This window comes from Centropristis striata, chromosome 14 (assembly GCF_030273125.1).
Source record: "Centropristis striata isolate RG_2023a ecotype Rhode Island chromosome 14, C.striata_1.0, whole genome shotgun sequence".
In the NCBI taxonomy this organism is placed as follows: domain Eukaryota; kingdom Metazoa; phylum Chordata; class Actinopteri; order Perciformes; family Serranidae; genus Centropristis; species Centropristis striata.
Genome location: NC_081530.1, coordinates 24063606 through 24086064, shown reverse-complemented (window position 1 = coordinate 24086064; position 22459 = coordinate 24063606). Strand labels below are relative to the sequence as shown.

The window sequence follows — 22459 nt, the reverse complement described above, 5'->3', positions numbered from 1 at the left end:
CACATTTGTGGTTTCCACATTACAAATTAAAGCTCATGAACGCACCAAAATTAGAAGTTCAACTTCCAAGGCGCTTTTTCAACTTGGGAGCATGCCACTTGGTGGTTGTTGTTCTTTTGGAAGATGTAATAGCTGTGAGAAATTACCTAGGACACTGACGCGAATGTTGTTTTTCTCACACGGCTGTTCGTGATTATGTTCTGAGTAATATGAATTTAAAGTGGCTTATTGTTGGCATAATAGTTCCACAAATGCCTGCTGGCTTGTCTAATTGGGTGGAGCAGTTCTCTCCTTGAATCACCCATTGATACTTACTTGAACTTGTTTATCAAGAAACTCATGCAATATTTACATACTGTGTGTGCGCATGCATGCATATGTGTGTGTGTGCATATGTGTGTGGGCATGTGTGTGCATGCAGGCGTGTGTGTGTGAACATATATATGATAATATGCAGCAGAAACCTGATCTTGGTATTCTGTCTAGTGATTTTTTTGTTTAAAAGTAATTAAAATAATATATTAAGTATTAAAAAAGTCTCTGCTTCAGTGCATATTTAATGTGACTGGGTTTCTCTTGCAAATTAGATGTTTAAATCATCATCATATTGCTGTACATATAACCATGACCTTAAAATGTTGGTAGTTTTTACAGCGAACCGGCTCGTTAAACTCGATCAAACTGTTGGCAGAGTTGTCACTCACATGCAGAAACAATGTCGGCATTCGTGTCTTCCTGTCATACTATCAACTTTACTCTTTGGCAATCGCCAAAGAGTAAAGTGGGCGAAGACGTTTAGCATCTATTTTGAGCATAGAGGCTTGCAGCTGTAAGGTTCAGGTGAGGTTGAGATTGGAGATTAAATTCGATCTGTCAGTGGGAGGTCCTCATAGAAGCTGTAATATGTAATATGTGAGTGAGGGACAGTGCATGTATGTGAACAGCAGGTATATTATGTCATATTCATAGCAGCCAGTATAGTGATATAAGCCCCGTGTTATGGAGGGATTTGTCATTGAGGGAAGTGCACGTTGATACACATGTGCCCCCCGGTACTCTCTGCACTGCAGCACCATTGCACCATAATGCACACATCCAGCTTCTGTTTACCCCCATCTCTCTCTGTCTCTCTCTCTCTGTCTCTCTCTCTGTCTCTGTCTCTCTGTCTCTGTCTCTGTCTCTCTGTCTCTCTCTGTCTCTCTCTACTTATCCCTGCCATCTGCCTCCCGATGCTGGGAATATGATTATTTCTCATGGGAATATCACCAACAGAATGGGAATGTTGAAGTGTTTGTGTGCATGCATTGCTTTGCAGTTAGCAGCCTGTGTGTGTTTACATGTTTCTCTGTCAGTGTCGATGGTCCAGGAGCTGTCTTCTGTGTGTGTGTGTGTGTGTGTGTGTGTGTGTGTGTGTGTGTGTGTGTGTGTGTGTGTGTGTGTGTGTGTGTGTGTGTGTGTGTGTGTGTGTGTGTGTGTGTGTGTGTGTGTGTGTGTGTGTGTGTGTGTGTGTGTGTGTGTGTGTGTGTGTGTGTGTGTGTGTGTGTGTGTGTGTGTGTGTGTGTGTGTGTGTGTGTGTGTGTGTGTGTGTGTGTGTGTGTGTGTGTGTGTGTGTAAGACACACAAGAGGGAGAAAGTATGGGACTAAAGACTAAAGAGTCTCTGTACTCCGGTCACACTATTGCAGACTGAAGACCCAGAAGACTAAACGTCTGTCAGTGACACCACAACCACACACACACGCACACATGCAGACAGACACGGGTACACTTTAAAACCACATCCTTTTTCTGCCAACAAAGATCTTCATGTCTTAGATTGGATCTTGTCATGTCTTCAGCTTTCTCCTGTATGCAAAACATTTTAGTTTAGACAAATCCAGAACAATGAATACTGATGATATCCTTTACTACTCAAACACAAAACAGTCACAGTAAATGTTTATAATAGTCATGTGAAATACACATAAACTGTGTATACACACATTTGTTATTTTTTTTCTTATATTTGCACGTATACTAGAAAAATATAATTATCAAATTGCCTGCCATCCGTCAGCCCAATAACCCAACAAGTGTGTGTTATGTTAAGCAAGCTCTCTTAGCTTTTTTTGGTTAATACATAAACAAAATAAACTCACAAAAAGTAAAGGAAATGGAAAGAAAAGAAAGGAAATATTCTGATACCTTTTCCATATTTAATAACAGAAACCTTCTAATTTGTCGAAGGAAGACCATTACATTAGCCAATGAAAATTACAACCCTACAAACAAACAAACAAACAAACAAACAAACAAACAAACAAGCAAACAAGCAAACAGACAGGGAATAACTCAGCCAATCCAAACCCAGCGTATGAATTTAACATTAAAGAAAAACGGATAACACAACATAAGAATAAAAGGAAAGAAACTGAACTAATATTTAAAAGATGATTTTACAAAATAAAGACAAAAGATACCCACAAAATTCAGTTCATCAATCAACAGACAATAATCTTATAAGAATACTGGATTTACATAAACACGATCATAAGTGAATGAAAAGCAGCTTAATGTTTCACCAGGAACCAAAAGATATGGAAATCAATAAAATACTAATGTGATACTGAAACCTTATAGCTCCCAGTGGCAGTATATAAAACCAGATTACGTTATTTTATGCCTCTGATGTGAACCCATCTGTTCCACCTTCAGGGATTTCTTGTGTTTCTCACAAAATACTCCCATATTGAACAAAATAAAGCAACAGGATCAGGTCACTTCTTCTCAGGTCTTTGCTTAAAAATATTGTAGTCAAGTGTCTCTTTCACAGTAAGAAAAACGCCTCTCTTTATTTGCAAACGTCCACGGGCCTCAGCAGTATGTGAACTTGATCCCGAGGTCCTCAGCCTTGTAATCTATATCCAGCTCTATATGGGTCAGTGCTACAGTATGTTGTGCGTCATCTTCGCACTGTTCACGTACCTTGCTGGTGTGCAACACCAAAATAAATGTCCAGGAACAAGCTGACGGAATAACAATAAATCAGTTGTTGCAAACTTTGCAAACAAACACATAAAGACTCACAAATAGGTCCACAAAGATTGATATACATATCTAGGGCCACACATAAACTGTTTTCTTTATTGAATATTTTTATGTCAGAAGATGTAAGAAGTAGAACACTCCACCAAGGCCGTGCCCTATCTTGCTATTAACAACAGTGAAAAATTATCCATATATATCAACCCTGTGACTTGTATCCACTCCAAATTTCAATTGGTTCTTCCTCGGCCCATGCTACACGCTACAATTCTACAATCCTGGTGTCATTTAGCAGACGCTTTTATCCAAAGTGACGTATATTTGAGAGCTTGCACAACACAAGCAAAGATCAAATCAGAGTGCACCAACTTACACAGTTTCATGAAAATTGGAACAGTGTTTTTTTCTGTAAATCTCGCTGACAAACAAACAAACCAAGCTGAAGTCAAGGGGTTTGCATTAATAATTCGTATTTTATCCAACCAGCAGATCAAACTCAAAGATGGTACTTTTACAATGAAATAAAAAAGTAGACAGGTGAACTTTTTTTTTACTTTTGAAAAGCGGGAAACAAGAAAATGCTTGAATTAATTAAAAAATATACACTTTCTGTTGCATTGCTGCATTGTAAAAAAAATGCTTAATTGCTGACAGAACAGTCACTGACTTGGACCCCTATTCCATTTAGCAATTACAGGCAGTCTGAGTCATCCGAACACCAGTGGACAGCTCTAAATAAAGGTTATAACACTGTCAGGACGCATTGAGGACGCATTCAGATCAATTGTCAAAAACCCCAGAGAAGTGGTTTAGGCCGCATGTATCCACATTCAGATAGTACTGAGAACAAGTATGTGACTCTTTTCCAGATTAGGGACCACAAATGGTCACTAAAGACGCATGTGGAGACGCATGCTACTGCCAGGTGAGAACACATAGACTGAGAGCCGTTCACTTGTCTTCGAATCACAGACCACATGTTTATGATGAATGGAAACATTGTCTTGTTCTGCATCACCCAGTCCTCAGATTGAGTTTTCCAAGACGCCATAAACTGTACACATGTAAACATATATATGTGCAGTCTTTGTTACACAGTCCTCGGATGTGATGGGGTTGAGAGCACCAACATCCATGTTTGTCTCCAGTCCACAGACTCAACCAGACTGCTTGTGGCTCAGAGCAGGTTGTCCTTTAATCACAAGACTGGCTCTTCAGTCCCTGGCACCTCCTCTCTACGTGTTGAAATGTGCTTTGGCGAGCCAGACCCTGAACCCCAGGTTACTGCCAACGGGCAGGCCAGCTCTTTGCATAGTAGCCGCCTCTTTTGTTGTGTGAATGAGTGTGTGATTGAGTGAATGAGAGGCAAATTGTAAAAGTGCTTTTCCTGGTAGAGGCGCTATATGAATGCAGTTCATTTAGCACTTAACCTGATCTGCAGAAATGGGTAGCTATAGGGTTTCCAAAAGGGTTGCACAAGACACAGAGAATATGTGGAGCTATTTATGTGCAATTGTAAAATCCAAGTCAGTGGTTATTTGCACATTGACACAATGTCCTACACAAGATCAGGCCTGCAGTGGGCAGGAAATATGTCTGTTTTCTCATGTTACATGTAAGAGAGCCACAGACAGGGCTGAAGAAGAAGAAGGAGGAGAAGGAGACGAAGCAGGAAAATCTAGAGGGTAGATGAAGTGAGAAAGGCCAAGCTTGTCCCGATGTCCTGCCGGTGTCGCAGGTAATCTGGTCTGTGGCACAAGAATAAACACTCACTAAAATAGACCTGGGTTACGTGTGTGTAGTATGTGTGTGTCTGCAGATTCAGAACGCGTGTGTGTGTTGATTTGCGAGACACAAGAAACGACACTTAATTTGTCCGTGACCTTGGACTGTACAGGCATCTCCTTTCCCTCCCTCCTGCTCGTTTTCCTCTTGTCTTCTTTAGGTATCCCTTTTTTTATTCTCTCTATCCATCTGAGGATAAAGTTAATCAAGTTTTCTTGGCAGATATTCAACTATATTGTTTTCAACCTGTTTCTTAGCTTGTCTCCATCCTGTATTCCCCTTCTTTTTGTGTTTCTTTGCTATCATCCTCTCCACCTCCCCTCACTTTACCTTCCCTCTCTCCCTCTCCGCTCTCACGTGAGTCTGTACGTTGTTTATTTTGGCTCCCAGAAAAGCTGATGTGAAATTCTATATAAGCTGAGCTCATGTTACGGACACACACATGCACAAACACACAGAAACAATAGGACAACTGACTGGTGCTTACATGTACGGACCTATAATCAGATAGCATTCACTGCTTTGTTTGCGTCTGTGTGTTTTGTAGGACTGAGAATTAGGGCAAAAAGTTCTATCACCAGTGAGAAATGGATGTATGGATGGACAGCAGCACCATAACTTGTTTTTTTATGTTTGTTGACACACAACTACAGTTACATAAGCACAGACCCACAGATTTACATCACAGACATGACACATACCTTTTAGACCCACAAAAAACACCGGAGTAATCAAACCTGATGTGTTGCATTCCTCATGGGTCATTTGGCTGGTTATTCCTGGCAGGTGTCCACGCCTCAGTCGCTTACTGTGTTTCACATTCAGAGCACAATATAGTTGACTATAGGGATGCTAATAATACTTAATGTTGTGTGGCGAAATATGTTAAAAGACTACAGTCATGGATTTCTGTATTTCAGAAGAAGAGATTGTAGAAAAAAGGTTATAAAAAGAAGAAGTCTAAAAAGTGAAGCAAATGCAGAAACATGCATTATTTCTAACGGCCAGCAGGGGGCGACTCCACTGGTTGCAATTAGGAGTTGGATTGTATTGGAATCTATGAGAAAATGACCCTACTTCTCACTTGAATTTATACCTCAGTAAACATTTTCTGAATGAATTTCAAGTTGCTTTAAAGCTTTTTATTGCTAGAATCAAGCAAATTGACATTATTTCACTTCGCAACTGTTGAGCTCAATCATGTGTGTCCAGGACGAAAACGTGAGTAACCTGTTCCTCTGGGTGGGTTAAGCCGCACCATTGTAATATCATTGCTGCATGGAACCCTTCATAATGCCACCCACGGTAGAAGGATTATTAGATTAGATATCTGACAGCTCAGTGCCACAGTCTGGCTTTCTTTTGTTGCACCTGGGAAGGACATCACTCCACATAATGGGTCTTTGTTTACAATTTCTGCAACAAGACAACTCAAAGTGCTTTACACAAGTCATCAAAAGCAAAAGGACATAACATCAAGTTTAAAAAAGCCTTTAAAATCAAAAAGAGTGAAAACAACAGATAAAACAGAAGCTAGAATATAATAAAAGTTACAGTGCAGAGTTATATAGTTAAAAAGTGTAAAATAAACTGCAATAACACTTAAACTAATGTCCCATTAGTAGATATTATTAGGAACCTAATTATCGTATTGCTTTGGGCTGGAATACTTTTTGGATCATTTTTCATATTGTGTATTCCCTTTTGCATGTTGTTTGTTCAACATCACTTAATGTGCATATCATTCGACAAGGCATTACAAACCGAGACCATAATTTTAGCATCTCCACCCTGTTTGGATGTTCCCATCTTTCCCAACTTAACCGTACTTTCCCTTCACACTGACATATTTGTTTTGTTGTTGTTGTTGTTGATAGCATGTTGTGACACATTTTGCCACGGAGGTAATTTCTGATGCCTTGCCACATCGTGTCCTCTCTCGTGGTGTTTTTTCCTGCGGTCGTCCTCTCTAATTTTAACATAAGAGATCTTCAATTAGTGTGTATTTGTGATGTATATACGAGAGCGGGTTGTTATGTAATCTGCTGCAGTGTGTGAGGTCAGTTGAGGAGGGGGCTGTTCGTGTGTGTGTGTGTGTGTGTGCGCGCGCATGCATGTGTGTGTGTAAAATATTCATGTCTTGAGTGCATCTTGAATGTTAATGGAGACATGTGAGAGAAGAAATGGAGAGAAAAGATGAACCGGAGAATGTAAGAAACAGGCGCGGAGACAAATATTTTTGACCTCGGCCCTCTTCCATCTGTGTGCCTGTCTGTCTCCTCTCACCCTCTGTCTGTCCTTCTGCTCCTCTGCCTAACTTTTTCCCTCACTCCATCTCCATCTCTCCTCCTCCCACCTACCACCTGCTCAAACGCCCCATCCCCTTTCCCTCCACCCTCCCGCCCTCACTCTTATTTTGTTTTCTTTCTCAATCTCCCTCTCTCTAAGAGGCTTGATGAGGGTCTTAGCACTGTTATAGTGTGTTTGTGTTTGTGTTTGTGTTTGTGTTTGTGTGTGCTTGTGTGTGCGAGATGTTCACGTGGCAAGCATTAGTGTGTGTTGGGTGTGACGAAACGTGCCGTCTCCGCAGGGTCATAATCCAGAGGCCTGCTGGACACAAAAACACACACTTTGGAACTTAACTCTGTGGGAAATCGTATTAAACATACATGCAGTCTGTCTCTCTCTCTCCCTCTCCCTCTCCCTCTCCCTCTATGAGGCGTGTTATTAGCCAAAAGCTTTCATGCCTCATTCTCCTCATTTCTTCTTCTTTTTTTCTGTCCACATATCTCTCATATCTTCTCACCAAACACACACAAGCCCTCTGTTTGGAACAGTAGCTCAATTTGAAAACGACGCATGCTTTCATCCTCCCCGTCCAGTTTTAAAGGCTGTCCGAGTGTGTGCGAGGATGAATCATGTGCTCAAACCAATTACACTGTTTAAAAATGGACTCTTTTCATAGGAGAGTGTGTGTGCGTCTTGAGTTGTGGTATCATCAGCATGTTGGTACTCTCCGAGCACTCACGCTTCACAGATTCAAACACACGTTTTCTCTCCTGCCCTCTTGGTGTCGGGTCATGAAGCTGGTTTTGGATTAATCCGTCCAGGGTTTGAGTTATCGGTCTCTGACATTTTCACTTCTTCAGGCTGATACAATAAAGATAACTGGAATTTTTTTGTGGCGCTTGCAGCCTTGAATTTTCAAGAGGCAGCATCTCTATGCAGAAATAATGGGACGTTTTTCTAAAGATTGCTCCCAGAAGTTTTTCACTTTTTCTTTCGGTAAGTTTTTATAGAAAAAAACAACGACTGCTTACAGTATAACCAGGACATTATCATTTCTGCAAAGAAGAATTTCTGTTTAGTATTTAAAAAGTATTTTATGCTACATCACCTCTTTTGCATTCATGTAGTGGTAAAAATGTTGAAACTCTCTTCATGGAGTGAAGTATCAAGCAAGAAATATGTTCATCTTTTCATATAGTAGGAAGAGAAATGAAAAGGCTGTGACACTAAAAATTTTGAAAAGATTTTATTCATACCAGTGGGTTTCTGTTGAAGCCTAATTGTTAATAGTTCTCTATCCAGCATTTCCATTCATCGGCTTAGAAAAAGCAGCAATTTTTTCCTCCGATAAACCTTTTCTAGAGCAGGCATTTTGTCTTGTCATTGAAGGAGAAAGTAAAGATATTATTTAATGTAATACCATTAATGATGGCTGCATTCTACTTTAGGGACATCCTAACGTTGTGCATACTGGCCCACTGTAGTAGTTTTTGACATTTAATGGAACTGAGCCATATTTAATGTTATTCATTTCACCTGTGCTTTTTCTTACCATGACAAGTAGAACGTCTGCTGTGATAAATCTTATTATCAACATGTCCTTGGTACTGTACCATCACCTCTTCTTCTTCTTAAGATTAAAATTTCCTTTATTAGTCCCACAACGGGGAAATTTCAAGAGTTACAGCAGCAAAGCGGATAGCAAAAAACAATAAATGGTAAACAGCAGTATAAACTGGAAATGTAAGTAAATAAACAAGTAAAAGATATAATAAAGTATTAACAATTTACATTATAAACAAGGAGAAATATAAAAAGTATTAACAATCAAAACAAAAATAAAATAAAAAAACTTTTAGGAACATTATATACAATGTAGACAGAGTCAGCAGTTGGACATAGGTAATATTGCACATATAAATCAAATTATAGAAATATTTTACAGTGTTGTTGGTGATTGTCAATGTTTGGTTTGTGTGGTCTACTGGAAGCAGTGCTGATTGTAAAGTCAGTAAAGTTTTTGTGCCTACTGATGACAAATAAAGTAGCTTTTTTTTAAATATATGCTCTGGTCAATGCATATATAATTAAGTTACTAATGTGGTGTTTTTTCTCTCCCTCTCTTCTTCTCCTCCTGACCAATGGGACTCTCTACCTGCTGCCGTGTTCCTCCAGATTGATCAGCCAATCGATGGGGATTTTCAGAGGAGCTCCGCCCCCCTTCGCTGCCTGCCCTCCTCCTCATCCTCCTCCCCCCTCCTCCCCCCGCGGCCTCTTCTTTGCCCCCACCCACTCCGTCATCCAGACCTCCATCCAGCCCTCAATCCAGCCCTCCATACACAAAATGACTCTGAAACTTACTGAATGGTCTTCTATATGGATTTTTACAGCTTGTAATAGACAGTAAGAAAAAGAGGGAAAACCTCAATGACAAAAAAGCCATAAACACACCACACACACACACACACACACACATACACAAACATATACACCCTCACGCACACACTCACACACTCACACAAACACACCTGACAGAAAGAAGCAAACGCACAAACTCACTATTGGAATGTACCGCACACTCTTCCTGTGAAAAATTCAACTGCTTCCTTTTATTTTTCTGGATTTTCTACAAGCCTTCGGAAAGCTGATTTTGTTCCTTTCTTTTCTTTTTTCGACTCTGGGACAAAACAAAAAGCCGAGAGGAGGATTAACAGGTCTTGAAGTTGAAGCTGCAGTGTTTTTGGGAGGACAACTTGTTTTTAGGACAACTGATTGCTGAGGTTTTTTTTGTTTTCTTTACATTGACAAGACAATAGATAAGTTTTCCTTCATTTTTTTAGTTTTAGAAGAACCTAAGCTCATTTGATCTTCTGATCGTTTTTTTTTATTGTAGTGGATATTAGCACTAATGTTTAAAGAAGTAATAGTTGTTACTACCATATAACTAGCCGATTACGACCACAGGCTGCAATTTGTAGCTTGAAAAGATTGTAATTAAGTCTTATAGGTCTAAAGTAACTTGACTTGATACAAGAAAGCAGGGACATAGTATTGTTTCTTTTGGTAGCTACAGGTTATTGTTCTCAGCTCTGTCAGTGTGTCTGAGGGGGTACACTTGTTCTCCCGTTGCGTGCATGCCCTCCACCATGCCTCCCCAGAACACAGAGGCCGACGCCATGCAGGTCGGAGCTCTGGTGGGCGGGGTCAACGTCAAAAAGTCCACGGCATCGGGCACGGACGAGGAGAAAGGAGGAGCAGGAGGCGAGACAGACGGATCGGGAGGCGGAGGAGCAGGAGGTCGAGGAGGGGAGGAGTCGGTGAGCGAGGGATCGGTGGAGAGCATCCCGCTGAAGAGATGGGTGATGCACGGGGCCGTGATGTTCGGCCGGGAGTTCTGCTACGCCATGGAGACGGCGCTGGTGACACCTGTGCTGCTGCAGATAGGTGAGTGAAGAGTCCACACACAAAGATTCACCAGGTATATTTACACAAAAACCACAATTACATCACATTAAAAGTGTCAAATACCTCAAGAAAGTTCACTTTACCTTCCTACTTTCCACCTTACACACCCTTCTATCACACAGAAAACTGTCAGTTACATTGACTCTTTATAAAGCAGCAATGTCACAAGTATATCTGCAGTAGTTAATTTCACTATCTTGGTCTTAAAAAATGTTGCAAATAGTGACAAAGACCCTTTTAAAGTTTCCCAAAGTCCAGGATGACGTCTTTAAGCCTACATTCAGGCTCCAGGCAAATCTCATTTGTTTCTCAAATCAGATCTTTAAGACAGACTCAAGTGATCAGATATTCGTGTCCAGACCACACCACCCCATCTGCATAGGTTGCTTTCTAGTACACGGCTCTCTGAAGCTCTGTGTGCAGCTGTTGCCTGGCAAAGGCAGCATTGTTGGCAGCGCGGAGGTCCCCGGGGTGTTGCCAGTAGACAATAACCGTATATTTTGGTGCTTCGTGCTGCAGTCATGGCGGGCTTCACTGTGCAGCGAGAGGTATGGTGCTGTCCACAAAGTACTGACTGGTGTAGTGCTTCAGATCTACTGTAGAAGACGATAGGTGGGTTGCCAATTTTACAATACGGTGAGGAATGTTTGGCATGCTCTTTGGCTGATTCTAAAACCGATTTGAGCAAAAACGGCATCCAGACAGAGAGGCATCTGTGGAAATCTGATTGGAATTGATCCGTTTTGCAAATATTGCATCATGTGTTGCTCTCAGACCTTATAAAATCAATCTTATAAAAGCCGAAGTGTCTTGCTTTGTACGACTGTCAGAAAGTTCAAAGATATTCTGTTTATCATCAAAAACAGCAAATTCTCACAAGTTGCAACCATCTAGTTAAGAAACAATAAAACAAAGTGTATTCTGCATAAAATAAGAAGTCATATGCCAGACTGAGTGCCTTTAGGCTTAATATAGTGTGTGAGAGGGAACAGGGATTCAGGTTGTTTGTCCTCATGTTGTTCTGGCATTTAAGAGGACACGCTGACAGCTCGATGTGTCCCACCTCCTGTTCACCTTGTTCAGATGGACTTCAACTGGATCTGCCTGGAGATTAGCTAGCTCTCTGTCTCTCTCTCTCTCACACACACACACACACACACACACACACACACACACACACACACACACACACACACACACAGACATCCAGTCTCTGAGAGCACGCTGTCATTTGCACCTTGCCTCATCTTTGACAGCCTTTTAGAATTCGCCAAGTCCAATTTGGAGTACACTGGATCCCCGAGGGGAGAGGCAGAGGGTGTGATGAGTGAAAAGGAGGGGAGGAAGAAAGAACATGAGAGTGAGAAGGGGAGGCAGAGAAAGAGGGCGATAAAAGGCGGAAACAGCCGTAACCTTGTTTATAATTCAAAGTCACTTCCCATGCAGTCCCCCCCTTCTCTTTTCCCTTCCTTCTCTTCTCTCTCCAAATCTCTCCTTCCCCCTCAGTGGCATAGTGTGATCTCCTAGCTTACATAACCAAGGCAACATGAGTGGCAGGACGTTCTGTGGCCACCGTGACTCCTGGCTGGATCACCCAGGATGAGCCGCCACAGGGAGAAAAGCTTTGAGACACTTCCAGTTATCTGTTATTTCCAAAGGACTCTTCTGAGAACTGACAAAAGAATGTTAAAATGTTTAATACATTATGGCATTAAAAGCCAAGATCAGTCTAAAAAAATAATGAAATCATTCTTGAAAACAACTTGTACCTTGTAATCATAATTACATCAACCTTTTAATCAGGCCAGGGGAGTAGCTGCATGTTATAATACTAATTTTAGCCTTGATTTAGCTGCCCTAACCTATTTTATTTTTTTTAGAACAGGATGTGTCTGAGCCCCTCTTAGCAGATTTTAGAGCCACTGAGAGGTCCAACTGCTGCAGATTAGTCCAGTGAAATGAATAAAACGAAAGCAGACAGGGTGGTGATTTCTAGCCGAGTTTCATCACTGATGTGGAGAGTTAATCCAGTCATGTCGGTCCTTTCACGTCGGGCTAATTGACTGCTGTTGAATCTGACCTTTTGCGCTGATCACAGGGATTGCCTTCAATCCAAGTGAATTATGAAGTAGATTGTACCCAGTAGGGCACATTGCAACATGTTTGAATTCTATGCTGATGTTTTTTTAATCTTGCACCCATTTACATGACCGGGCTTGAAATGTCTCGAGATAAAGATTTGTTCAAATTGCATCCCATTAGGCATAAATATTTTAACGCTAACAGGTTAGTCGGCACCATATTGTGTTGTGGGAACACACCTGCAGGCATAAATCATTTCTGTGAAACACAACATTGACATTTCATAACCTTTTAATATGCAGAACCTGTTTTCTTTTACTTTTTACACATCCAGCAGACACAGAGCAACATATTATTTATTTGAAGTCTTGTCTGGTAGGGAGTTGTCTTTGTATTGGTTGTAAAGGTGTAAGTGGCTGTGGTGCAGAGTGATGATGTAGGACACTAGAATTGCACAGATCTTTGTAGTCGTAACTGTTATACATAATAAAAGTGAAGCTAATAAAGTTCAATTAAATGTATGCATGTTATCCATTTTTTTTTAGAATACATGCACTGTATATGACCTATATTAACACATGTCTGACCGCTTAAGACCTGAGATGGAAATTATGTAAATACATGGCCAAAATGAACATATCTATTTGACCAAATAATAATCTAGTGATATTCTCAATAACTTTAATGGATTAATTGACCCAGAAAATGTATATTTTGACACCAAGATTGATCTTCTAAGTGGCTTGGAAGATATATTGGTTCTCATAGATTTTATATGGCTGCCATCTCTGATCAGCAATCAAGTGGCTCTCACCAAAAATTGAAACTTATGGTGATGGACAGCATGTGGAAAAAATGTGGTGCTTTCGACCGGCGTGTCCCCTTTATTTTGACATGACTGTTGTTGTTGGTTTATCACTAGAACTGATTTATGGTAATATTAAGGACTGTTCCCAGTAGCAAAGATTTTAGTTCCTGTCCTAAGCAACTTTCTTTGGAATTACTTTGCAACACAAACTTCACCCTTCTTGTGATCAGTGTTGAGCAGTATTATTGTAATTTGTGATGCTAGCTTCAGTAGTATTTCAGTAATAATACTACTTTGTTCATCATCAGTAACAAGTAGTATAACAAATTTCTAATGAAAATTCAGTAGGTAGATACATTTAAAAGCCTATGACCTTATGTCAGAGTACATCCATATTTTATACAGAAATCCACCAATCCAATCATATCTTCGGAATAATTTTTGTAATCGTTGGGCATGCACATCACCAAGCAGCAAGCTATCTTGGAAGATAGACATGCTCACATTCAGCAATACATCTTGTGTGATGGTAGTAGTACACTGCAAAAAAACTCAACCTTAAATGTCCTGAAACACCCAAACAAACAATCAAAACTGCTTTTTAAACATGGACGGCAGGAAACAAGTGGCAAAGAAACTAATGAAGCTTGTGGCTGAGCGTGTGGTGGATGAAATGTTAGAACAGAATATCCCAAGGTAAAACGTCATTTGCAAGCTATCTTTGCTTTATTAAATAAGGGAAGTTGTTTAAAATATTGTGTCTCATGATCAGGTGTGCGTTCATCTAGCTTTTTAACTTTATTTATGGATTCAAAAGCTTCAGAAAAACTTCTACTTCGGAGTCGTAGCTGTCTGAACTTGGAGGAGAAATGACATAATTACCTATTCTATGGGATGTAATGAGGAAAGGTAATATAACAAGTAATTACTGTTTGAGTAGTAAATAAAGTATTATTATAACTTTTGAAGGAGTAATGAATATTAGCTACATCTTACAAACCTAGCCCTGCTTGTGATAATTCCAAGATCAGCTCACTAGGTTTTATTTCATCCCGTGAATCCATTTAGAAGTTATGTCCTCATGAATTTCCCCCACAATGGCTGGTTTTGTGCCGATTGATTCATATTTTTAGCCTGCTGACAGACAAACAAACAGGCCTAGTGAGATGAAAACAAACCCCTCTCCAACTCTGCGGGCAGGGGTCCAAGTTCTGGGATAACAAATATCGACCCCCTCCATGTGCTTAATGCTCCATGCATGCTGGAGACCGACTGTAGCTACTGGAATTAGCTGGATAGCTGGCTGGTTGGCTGGCCCTGAGTGAAACCATTGTGTGTGTAACCCCACAACACTGGGGTCAGAGAAAGTGTGTGTGTGTGTGTGTGTGTGTGTGTGTGTGTGTGTGTGTGTGTGTGTGTGTGTGTGTGTGTGTGTGTGTGTGTGTGTGTGTGTGTGTGTGTGTGTGTGTGTGTGTGTGTGTGTGTGTGTGTGTGTGTGTGTGTGTGTGTGTGTGTGTGTGTGTGTGTGTGTGTGTGTGTGTGTGTGTGTGTGTGTGTGTGTGTGTGTGTGTGTGTGTGTGTGTGTGTGTGTGTGTGTGTGTGTGTGTGTGCTACGGACACAGTTTGGTGAAGGAGCTCATATTTATACAACCCAGAGAAAGGATAAGACACTTCTACCTTACAAGGTCTTGTGTGGAGAGCATGCAGAGCTCTTTCCTCCTGGCAGCAGTCACTCAGACTAAGACACAGACTTTTTTTCCTATAAAGGCAGGGACATGCATAAAGACTAATGGACCAATCACGCATCGCATTTTTTAAAATAAAACTTGGCCTTGTCTGCTTCAAACCAGTGTTACAGGCACAGAGAGTAAAAAACAAATGTCACGTGGAATAACCAAAACCAATCTACTGAACTTTGGCAGATAATAGTATTTTCATGTATTACTCATAATAAGACATTGATTGAGAACAGGCCACACAGCTCCGGGGCATGTTGTGAAGATTTTCTTTCTTGTGTACAGGCTTTGATTCATTCTGCGTCTCCTCCAGATTTATTTTACTACAGGCCTTTTTTTTTTTTTTTAAGATATCCCGGCTCACTTAATGACTTAAGCTCAACTGAGGTAGGAGCAAATGAGAGAGAGGCTGAGTCAATGATAAAACGAAGATAAGGAGTGAGAAGTGAAGGAGTGGAGGAAGTAGGAGGAGGAGATGAGTGCAGACAGCGTGCTGTGCTGTTGTTTTGATTCGGAGGATGATACATTACATAACAAGCTTTCAGCGCTCAAAGTGTACACCGACAAAGCTGTTAAAGCATCATGATGCTCACTGAAGACAAATGAGGAGGAAAAACTGTTAATAAACTGACAAAAAAAACTGTAAATAATCTGATGCATCCAGGTACAGTCACAGAGTTATATATAAAGGTTACATCAGGATATTTACTTGTTTCAGATTTGGGACGTTATTAGACACCCTGTGAGTCAAATACCTTCAGAAACCTGGCTCAGAATAAATGTATCAACACAGGGACATTTAAGTGTACAGTAGCAGAAATTAGCGGTGGGTGATTGAGTAAATTGAAGGTCTGATGTGTTTTCAGCTCCTGGAAATACTCTTGGACTGTTATCTTTTAATATGTTTTAAGTGTTGCACATGCCCTCATAAATATCGTTGCAAATCCTGCAGAAACAACTTTTATCAACAAACAACAACAGTTATATTATACTGTACAGATTTGTTATAGTATTTTTCAGTATCCTTTTTCACATTTTTTAATCATGCTTTTTCTATTCTATATTCATTTTCTGGACTATCAATGTCTTTATCTTTATTTTTTATTACCTTGAAACATGTTAATTGCATGCACCAAACACAGTCTTGACACAGAGACTAACTTAAATTCTTGAAGACTCATTGTAGGAGAAAATGTCCATATGCAAGAGAAGGGAGACACACTCCTTTCACTTTCAATGAACTTTATTAAATACAGCACTGTGAAGGTCTCAGGGCCAAAACATTGTATTTTGGAAAGTTGTTTTTCTTGATTCCAGTGCAGCAATTTATTGATTTCTGATTTCCTATCTTTAAAAAGTTATTGTACACCTTGAAATAATTTTATGGGGCAGCAGTTATTTTCTTCTTCAGGGAGAAAGTATCGTCAATAAATGCTTTTTTCTTGCAGCTCATATTCAGAGTGAAGCCAAAGATCCAGTGTTATGGTATTTGATGAGATGTAGATGATTTATTTAGCAGCAGCTTGCTGGAGTGCAGCTCTCCAACATGTCACTCAGTTGCTTGTTCTCTTCTAACCACATGAGTGTGTTTCGATACCAGATAGCGCGGTCTAAAGGTGACCCACCGGGCGCTTTTTCACCATAAGTCGTGTTAAATCTTAATCCGTCTATTTGCTTGTTTGACTAACTAGCAGTGCATGCAGCAGTAGCTGTGCCACCAATGTGGTACCCAAAAACAGTCGAGGGCTGGCAGCTCTGCTGCATTGTTATCCCTCTTTGGCCGTCTTGGATTTACTAAAGGAGATTACCACAATCCAACAGGAAATGTCATTCTATTCATTCACAGGTTGTGTGTTAGAAAGCCTCAGCTCCCTCTAATAGTGTCTTGACTGTTACTTCCACCTTGCACTGTTTGACACAACACACAGCAGTAACATATGCATGCTGCGTCTTAGTAGTGGAGTGGCTAAGTGATATAATCATTCAGTTTATGATACAAGCGTGAAAAATGGCATGAACACTCTCCATGGGTCATTTAACAAGAAAATTGTCCGAGACATTTGAAATTTTAAGATGGCGGCCATTTTTCAAGATGGTCGACACCTTAGTGAAGCAGTTAAGTGATATAATGGTTTACTTGGTGATACTAGCATACAAATTGGCATGAGCAGGCTCTGTTGGTCACTTGACAATAAGCCACCCACAGTTACTTGAAATTCCAAGATGGCGGCCGTTTTTCAAGATGGCCGATACCTTAGTGGAGCAGTTAAGTGATACAATGGTTTATTGGGTGATACACGCATAAAAACTGGCATGAGCAGTATCTGTGGGTCACTTGACAATAACCCACCCACAGCCACTTGAAATTTCAAGGCGGCAATTTTTTTTTTCATGATGACTGCAGCCTGCCATGTGGATCTTTAAATTATTAAGAAATGTATTGGGTTCCTCAAGAGAGGTTGTTTGACTGTGCTTTGTCTGACTCCTTGCCCACGACCTGTCCAGTTTGCTAAAACCTGTCAGAAGTTCCCTCCCACCGGCATAGCTCTCCGGGTTCACCGAGGTACACAAGCTCAATGAGGGCTTTTTAAAATACCTTTTTAAATTACTTTTTTAAAAACTAACTGTCATTAAACATGGGTGGGGAAACACAGTTGTGGGGGTGGACGGACGCCTTTGTTTTGTGGACTGATGAAACATTTTCCCAGAAGTGTCATGGGGTGTCAGGTTGCTCTTTGGCAAACTTCAGGCATGCAGTGATATTTCTTTGGAAATCAGCGACTTTCTCCTTGGTGTCCTGCCATGGATGCCACACCTAGGTGTGGTAGACTCCTTTTTAAACCATACATAGTGCTGCATGTTCTTCATAAAAAATGCTCTTTGGCAATCTTCAGGCATGCAGTTATGTTTCTTCCTTCGTAGTGTCCTGCCAAGGACACTACACCCTTTCAATTTTACTTGTGTGGCAGACTCATGACTAGAAATGTTAATCAGTTCCAATGACTCCTTCAAGTCTTTACTTGTTACACTGGAATTCTTTTTTTTACCTCACTGAGCTTTCTGCGTTGTGCCTTTGGAGTGAACTTGGGTGGCGCCCACTTCTAGGAAGAGTAGCCACAGTACTAAATTGTCTCTATTTGTGGACCATTTGTCCAACTGTGGACTGGTGAATACCTAAAGTCTTGAGGTTACTTTGTAACCCGTTACAGTCTGATGCAATAAACAATTCTTGATCGCAGGTCTTCGGAGAGATCTCTTTTTGGCGAGGCATGGTTCACATGGGCAGATGCTTCTTGTGAATAGCAAACTCAAATGTTTGAGTGTTTTTTATATGTCAAAGTATCTCTACACCTCACTCAAATCTCATTTTATTATTAGGACTTCAAGTTTGCTAACTCTTGACTCCAATCAGCTCTTAATGGAGTCATTAGCAAAAGGGTTCACTTTTTCTACTAGCATTAAGAGTGTCTCATATATATATATTCAATAAAACATGGAATATTATAATTGTTTGCATGGTATGAGGATAAGTACGTTGTGTCCATAATCAGGACTTAAATGCAAATCAGATCACATTTTATGACAAATTAATGCCGAATTAACTTTTCTTGCAACTGTATATTTGGAACAAAACTAGTTATTGGGCCATCACAAATTCAGACCCTGGTTGCCATGGGGCTGATGGTTTCTAAGCACTACTAAGAACAGAAGTGCTTGCTATCCAATCATTGAAATTACTAAATCTCCAAAATGACTAAGGTTTTTGAAGACAAATCACAGCATGGATTTTTCTATGTTGTTACAAAAGTCTGGGTATATTGATGTAATATTCTGGAAGGGTTTTGATCATTTTTATCATCATCATTTTCATTTTCACTTTGATGTGTGGGATACAATTAAGTTCATGCCTTAACCCTACACTTAGTCCGATCTTTCATCCAATGCCATTTTTACCCTGTACGATCTGTACACCACCCGATTAACTAAAACTACTCAGAGAGTTGTCGTCTGTTCTTTGACTAACTTTACAATTGGCTGACATTGAACCCCACTCTGAGTTTAACAGCAGTGATATATCACCAGTGTGCCCTGGTAGTGCAGATACTCACTCTTGTCTAATCTGTCTGTGATCAACAAATCAACACAACTGTATTTTGATGTGTTAAAACTTGTTCTTTAGAATAATCTAAAACCCAATACATTTCTATGAGAAAATTGATCTTTTGAGGATCAAGGGGGCGGCCATCTTGAAAATAGACATTTCAAGTGGCTGGGAGTGTTTTTTTTTGTCAACCCAAGTAACTGTGGGTGGCTTATTGTCAAGTGACCCATGGAGACTGTTCATGCCAATTTTTATGCTTGTATCACCAAATAAACCATTATATCACTTGACTGCTCCACTAAGGTATCGGCCATCTTGAAAAATGGCCGCCATCTTGGAATTTCAAGTAACTGTGGGTGGGTTATTGTCAAGTGACCAACAGAGAGTGCTTATGCCAATTTGTATGCCAGTATCACCAAATAAACCATTATATCACTTAACTGCTCCACTTAGGTGTCGGCCATCTTGAAAAATGGCCGCCTTCTTGGAATTTCAAGTAACTGTGGGTGGGTTAATGTCAAGTGACCAACAGAGACTGCTCATGCCAATTTGTATGCTAGTATCACCAAATAAACCATTATATCACTTAACTGCTCCACTGAGGTGTCGGCCATCTTGAAAAATGGCCGCCATCTTAAAATTTCAAATGTCTCGGACAATTTTCTTGTTAAGTGACCCATGGAGTGTGTTCATGCCAATTTTCACGCTTGTATCATAAACTGAACGATACTGCCAAAAATGAGCACTTAGCCGCTCCACTATAGTGATCATCCAGCTTCTGATGCAAATTGTCCTGTGATCAACTTGGTTAAAGCGGTAGTCCCACTGATCAATACATGGAATGTAATGTGTGAAATAGCACCTGACCTGTTTAATGCAAAATATAATGCACTATAAAAGTGCATTCCTTTTTTATGATGTTGGTAGAGTTGGTCTTTATTTCCGGCAAGGTGGCTCACCATTGCAATGAAATGCTGCAGGAAACCCAGAGGTTACCAAAAGTACCTGTCATATTTCACACATAAGCTAGATTGTAGAATGTTAGCATGCAGCACAGTGGACCCATGGGTGTTTTATAGACCTGGTTACTGCTTCACTACTTTACTGCTAAGCCTTGCAGCCAATTTTTTGTGTTGCAGCCAATAATCCCCCTGCCTACCAAAAAATCCTTTTCCTGAGAAAAGTAATTTTTGTAGAATCTGTGACATCATCACAATGTAAAGCCTATGGGCTGAGTGGGGCCAGTGGAAGAAACAATGCTGCTCATATCCAGTCAGTTGCATAATGCATAGGTAAACCTAGAAGCTAGAAATTATTTTACGTGTATGCAGCAGGTGAGCAAATCTCATTGGAGTGAAAAGATGTCCTCTTTGGGTCCGGTATACAGTTCTTATAATACACTCATGTGGATCAGTGGTGCTAGACTAGCAGCAAAAGAAGGTTCTCAAAATAAAAGCCCAGTTTGCTTAATCCATGCAAAATGCCATCTTGTTCTTTATTTGCCATATATGCAACATGCTACAACTACTTTCATTTTGTTCTGTAGCTTGTTACTTATGTTAGCTGTCAAATCCAGTGTTTTTAAAAAGCTAAATTGTCATTGCAATCTAACACCAGTGACTCAGTTGGCTTTGTGCTGTTTTATGTAGCAGTCTACAAAAGTTAGATTCCCACGTTGCATGTTAGATTTAGCATGCTATTTGTTCTGCAGCAAATCAGCTTGATCTTGCATTGTTTACGCGAGCACCCCAGGTAGCCTAATCCACCGGGTGATCCTATCATGTTAGCTGGTCTAATCTAGTGGATGACCTTGCAGACAGAGTAATGCGAGGTTATATAAATGACTGGCTTGATGTCACACAGTGACTAATCACCATAATCTGACCCAGTCATTCATGGGACTGAGTAGATGAAGGACAGAGTAGGTGAATGAATAAAGAGAGACGCGGGCATTCACCGAGGTGCGGATGAGACTCTCTATGTGGGAAAGAGAAAAACCTCTCGATAGAGAGAAGTGTGAAAAATGTGAGAAATAGGAGCCAGTGACCGTATGAATTGTTTTCCTGCCAGCCTGCAAGGCGTTTTAACCACAATCTTCAGTCTTATGTGGTCTTTTTACACTTCAGCCTGTGTCTGCAGAGCAAGAGAGAGCAGAGGAGAAACACACCAGTCTAGTCAGTTATTTAAAGCCTTCCTATTCATAGCATGTTATATAATCGCTGCAGTGACTTTGTTCATTTATTAATGTTATTGCTGTACACACACAGACACACAAAGCGGGTTATTTGCTAACATCACCACTGTTGCAGGGCGTTGTGTTATTGGTGTTATAAGGATTTAATAGACAAACAGCCGGTATGTGATGATTGATGCCAGCGGTTCCCAAACGATGGAGCGTGGACCACGAAGGGGTCGTTGAGAGGCTTCGTCAGTAATCAACACTGCAGTTCATGTGTTGTCGTTTGTGATCCAAATGCAGAGTCAGCAGAAACTTTAAGACAAAGCCATGTTATGTGGGTTCATACGGGTGTGCCATGTTTTTCCATGCAACAGCCGATAAGCTAGGTATGTGTGCGCTATTAGTGTAAGATATGTGAGGAATGCAGGGCTGAATGTGTGTGTGTATGTGTTTGTTTGTCAGCACATTGCTCCCCAACCGCCCCCACCCCCCTCCCCTCCCCTCCCCTACCCTCCAGGGAGGTGAAGTCATCAAAAACAAACCACCAAAGCACTCTCAGGTGATGACGAGGGACAAAGAAACATCAGGGGAAGCAAATTCTTTAAACAGCGGCTGCAAATAACAGCATCATGTTGTTGTATTATTGGATTGATAAATCGGTAGTTTAATCAATCGTTTTGCTTATTTAATCTCTGAAGGGCAGCTGGTGAAACAGAAAAAGTACGAAGAACTTAAACACACAAAAAGATCAGTGCAGTATTCTATAAATGTGCTGAAAATGTTCATTAGTTTCATATTGAAAATCACAGACACAGTTTGCAGCACCATCCACTTTTTGTTTGCATAAACATTATATTTATAATAATAGTGACATTCAGTACATTCTGTAAATAATAGATGGCACCATGTGATCATGAGAGGTAATGCACCTTGACCTCCGTCTATGTGCTGGATATTACTTACTGTATGTTTTTCAAAGAGCAGTAAATA

General features: G+C 40.4%; 1 protein-coding gene across 2 annotated transcripts in view; it reads left to right on the top strand.

Moving 5' to 3' along the window:
- LOC131984606 (solute carrier family 45 member 4) overlaps positions 1 to 22459 on the top strand; it is a 68794-nt gene that overhangs the window by 12308 nt on the left and 34027 nt on the right. The window contains exon 1 of one of the 2 annotated variants that reach the window (XM_059349492.1): positions 9368 to 10541. The exons of the other annotated variant lie outside the window; for it this stretch is intronic. Coding sequence (XP_059205475.1) covers positions 10232 to 10541 — 310 coding nt within the window. The 5' untranslated portion in view covers positions 9368 to 10231. Of the gene's footprint in view, positions 1 to 9367; positions 10542 to 22459 lie in introns of those variants that run through there. 2 annotated transcript variants of the gene reach the window in all.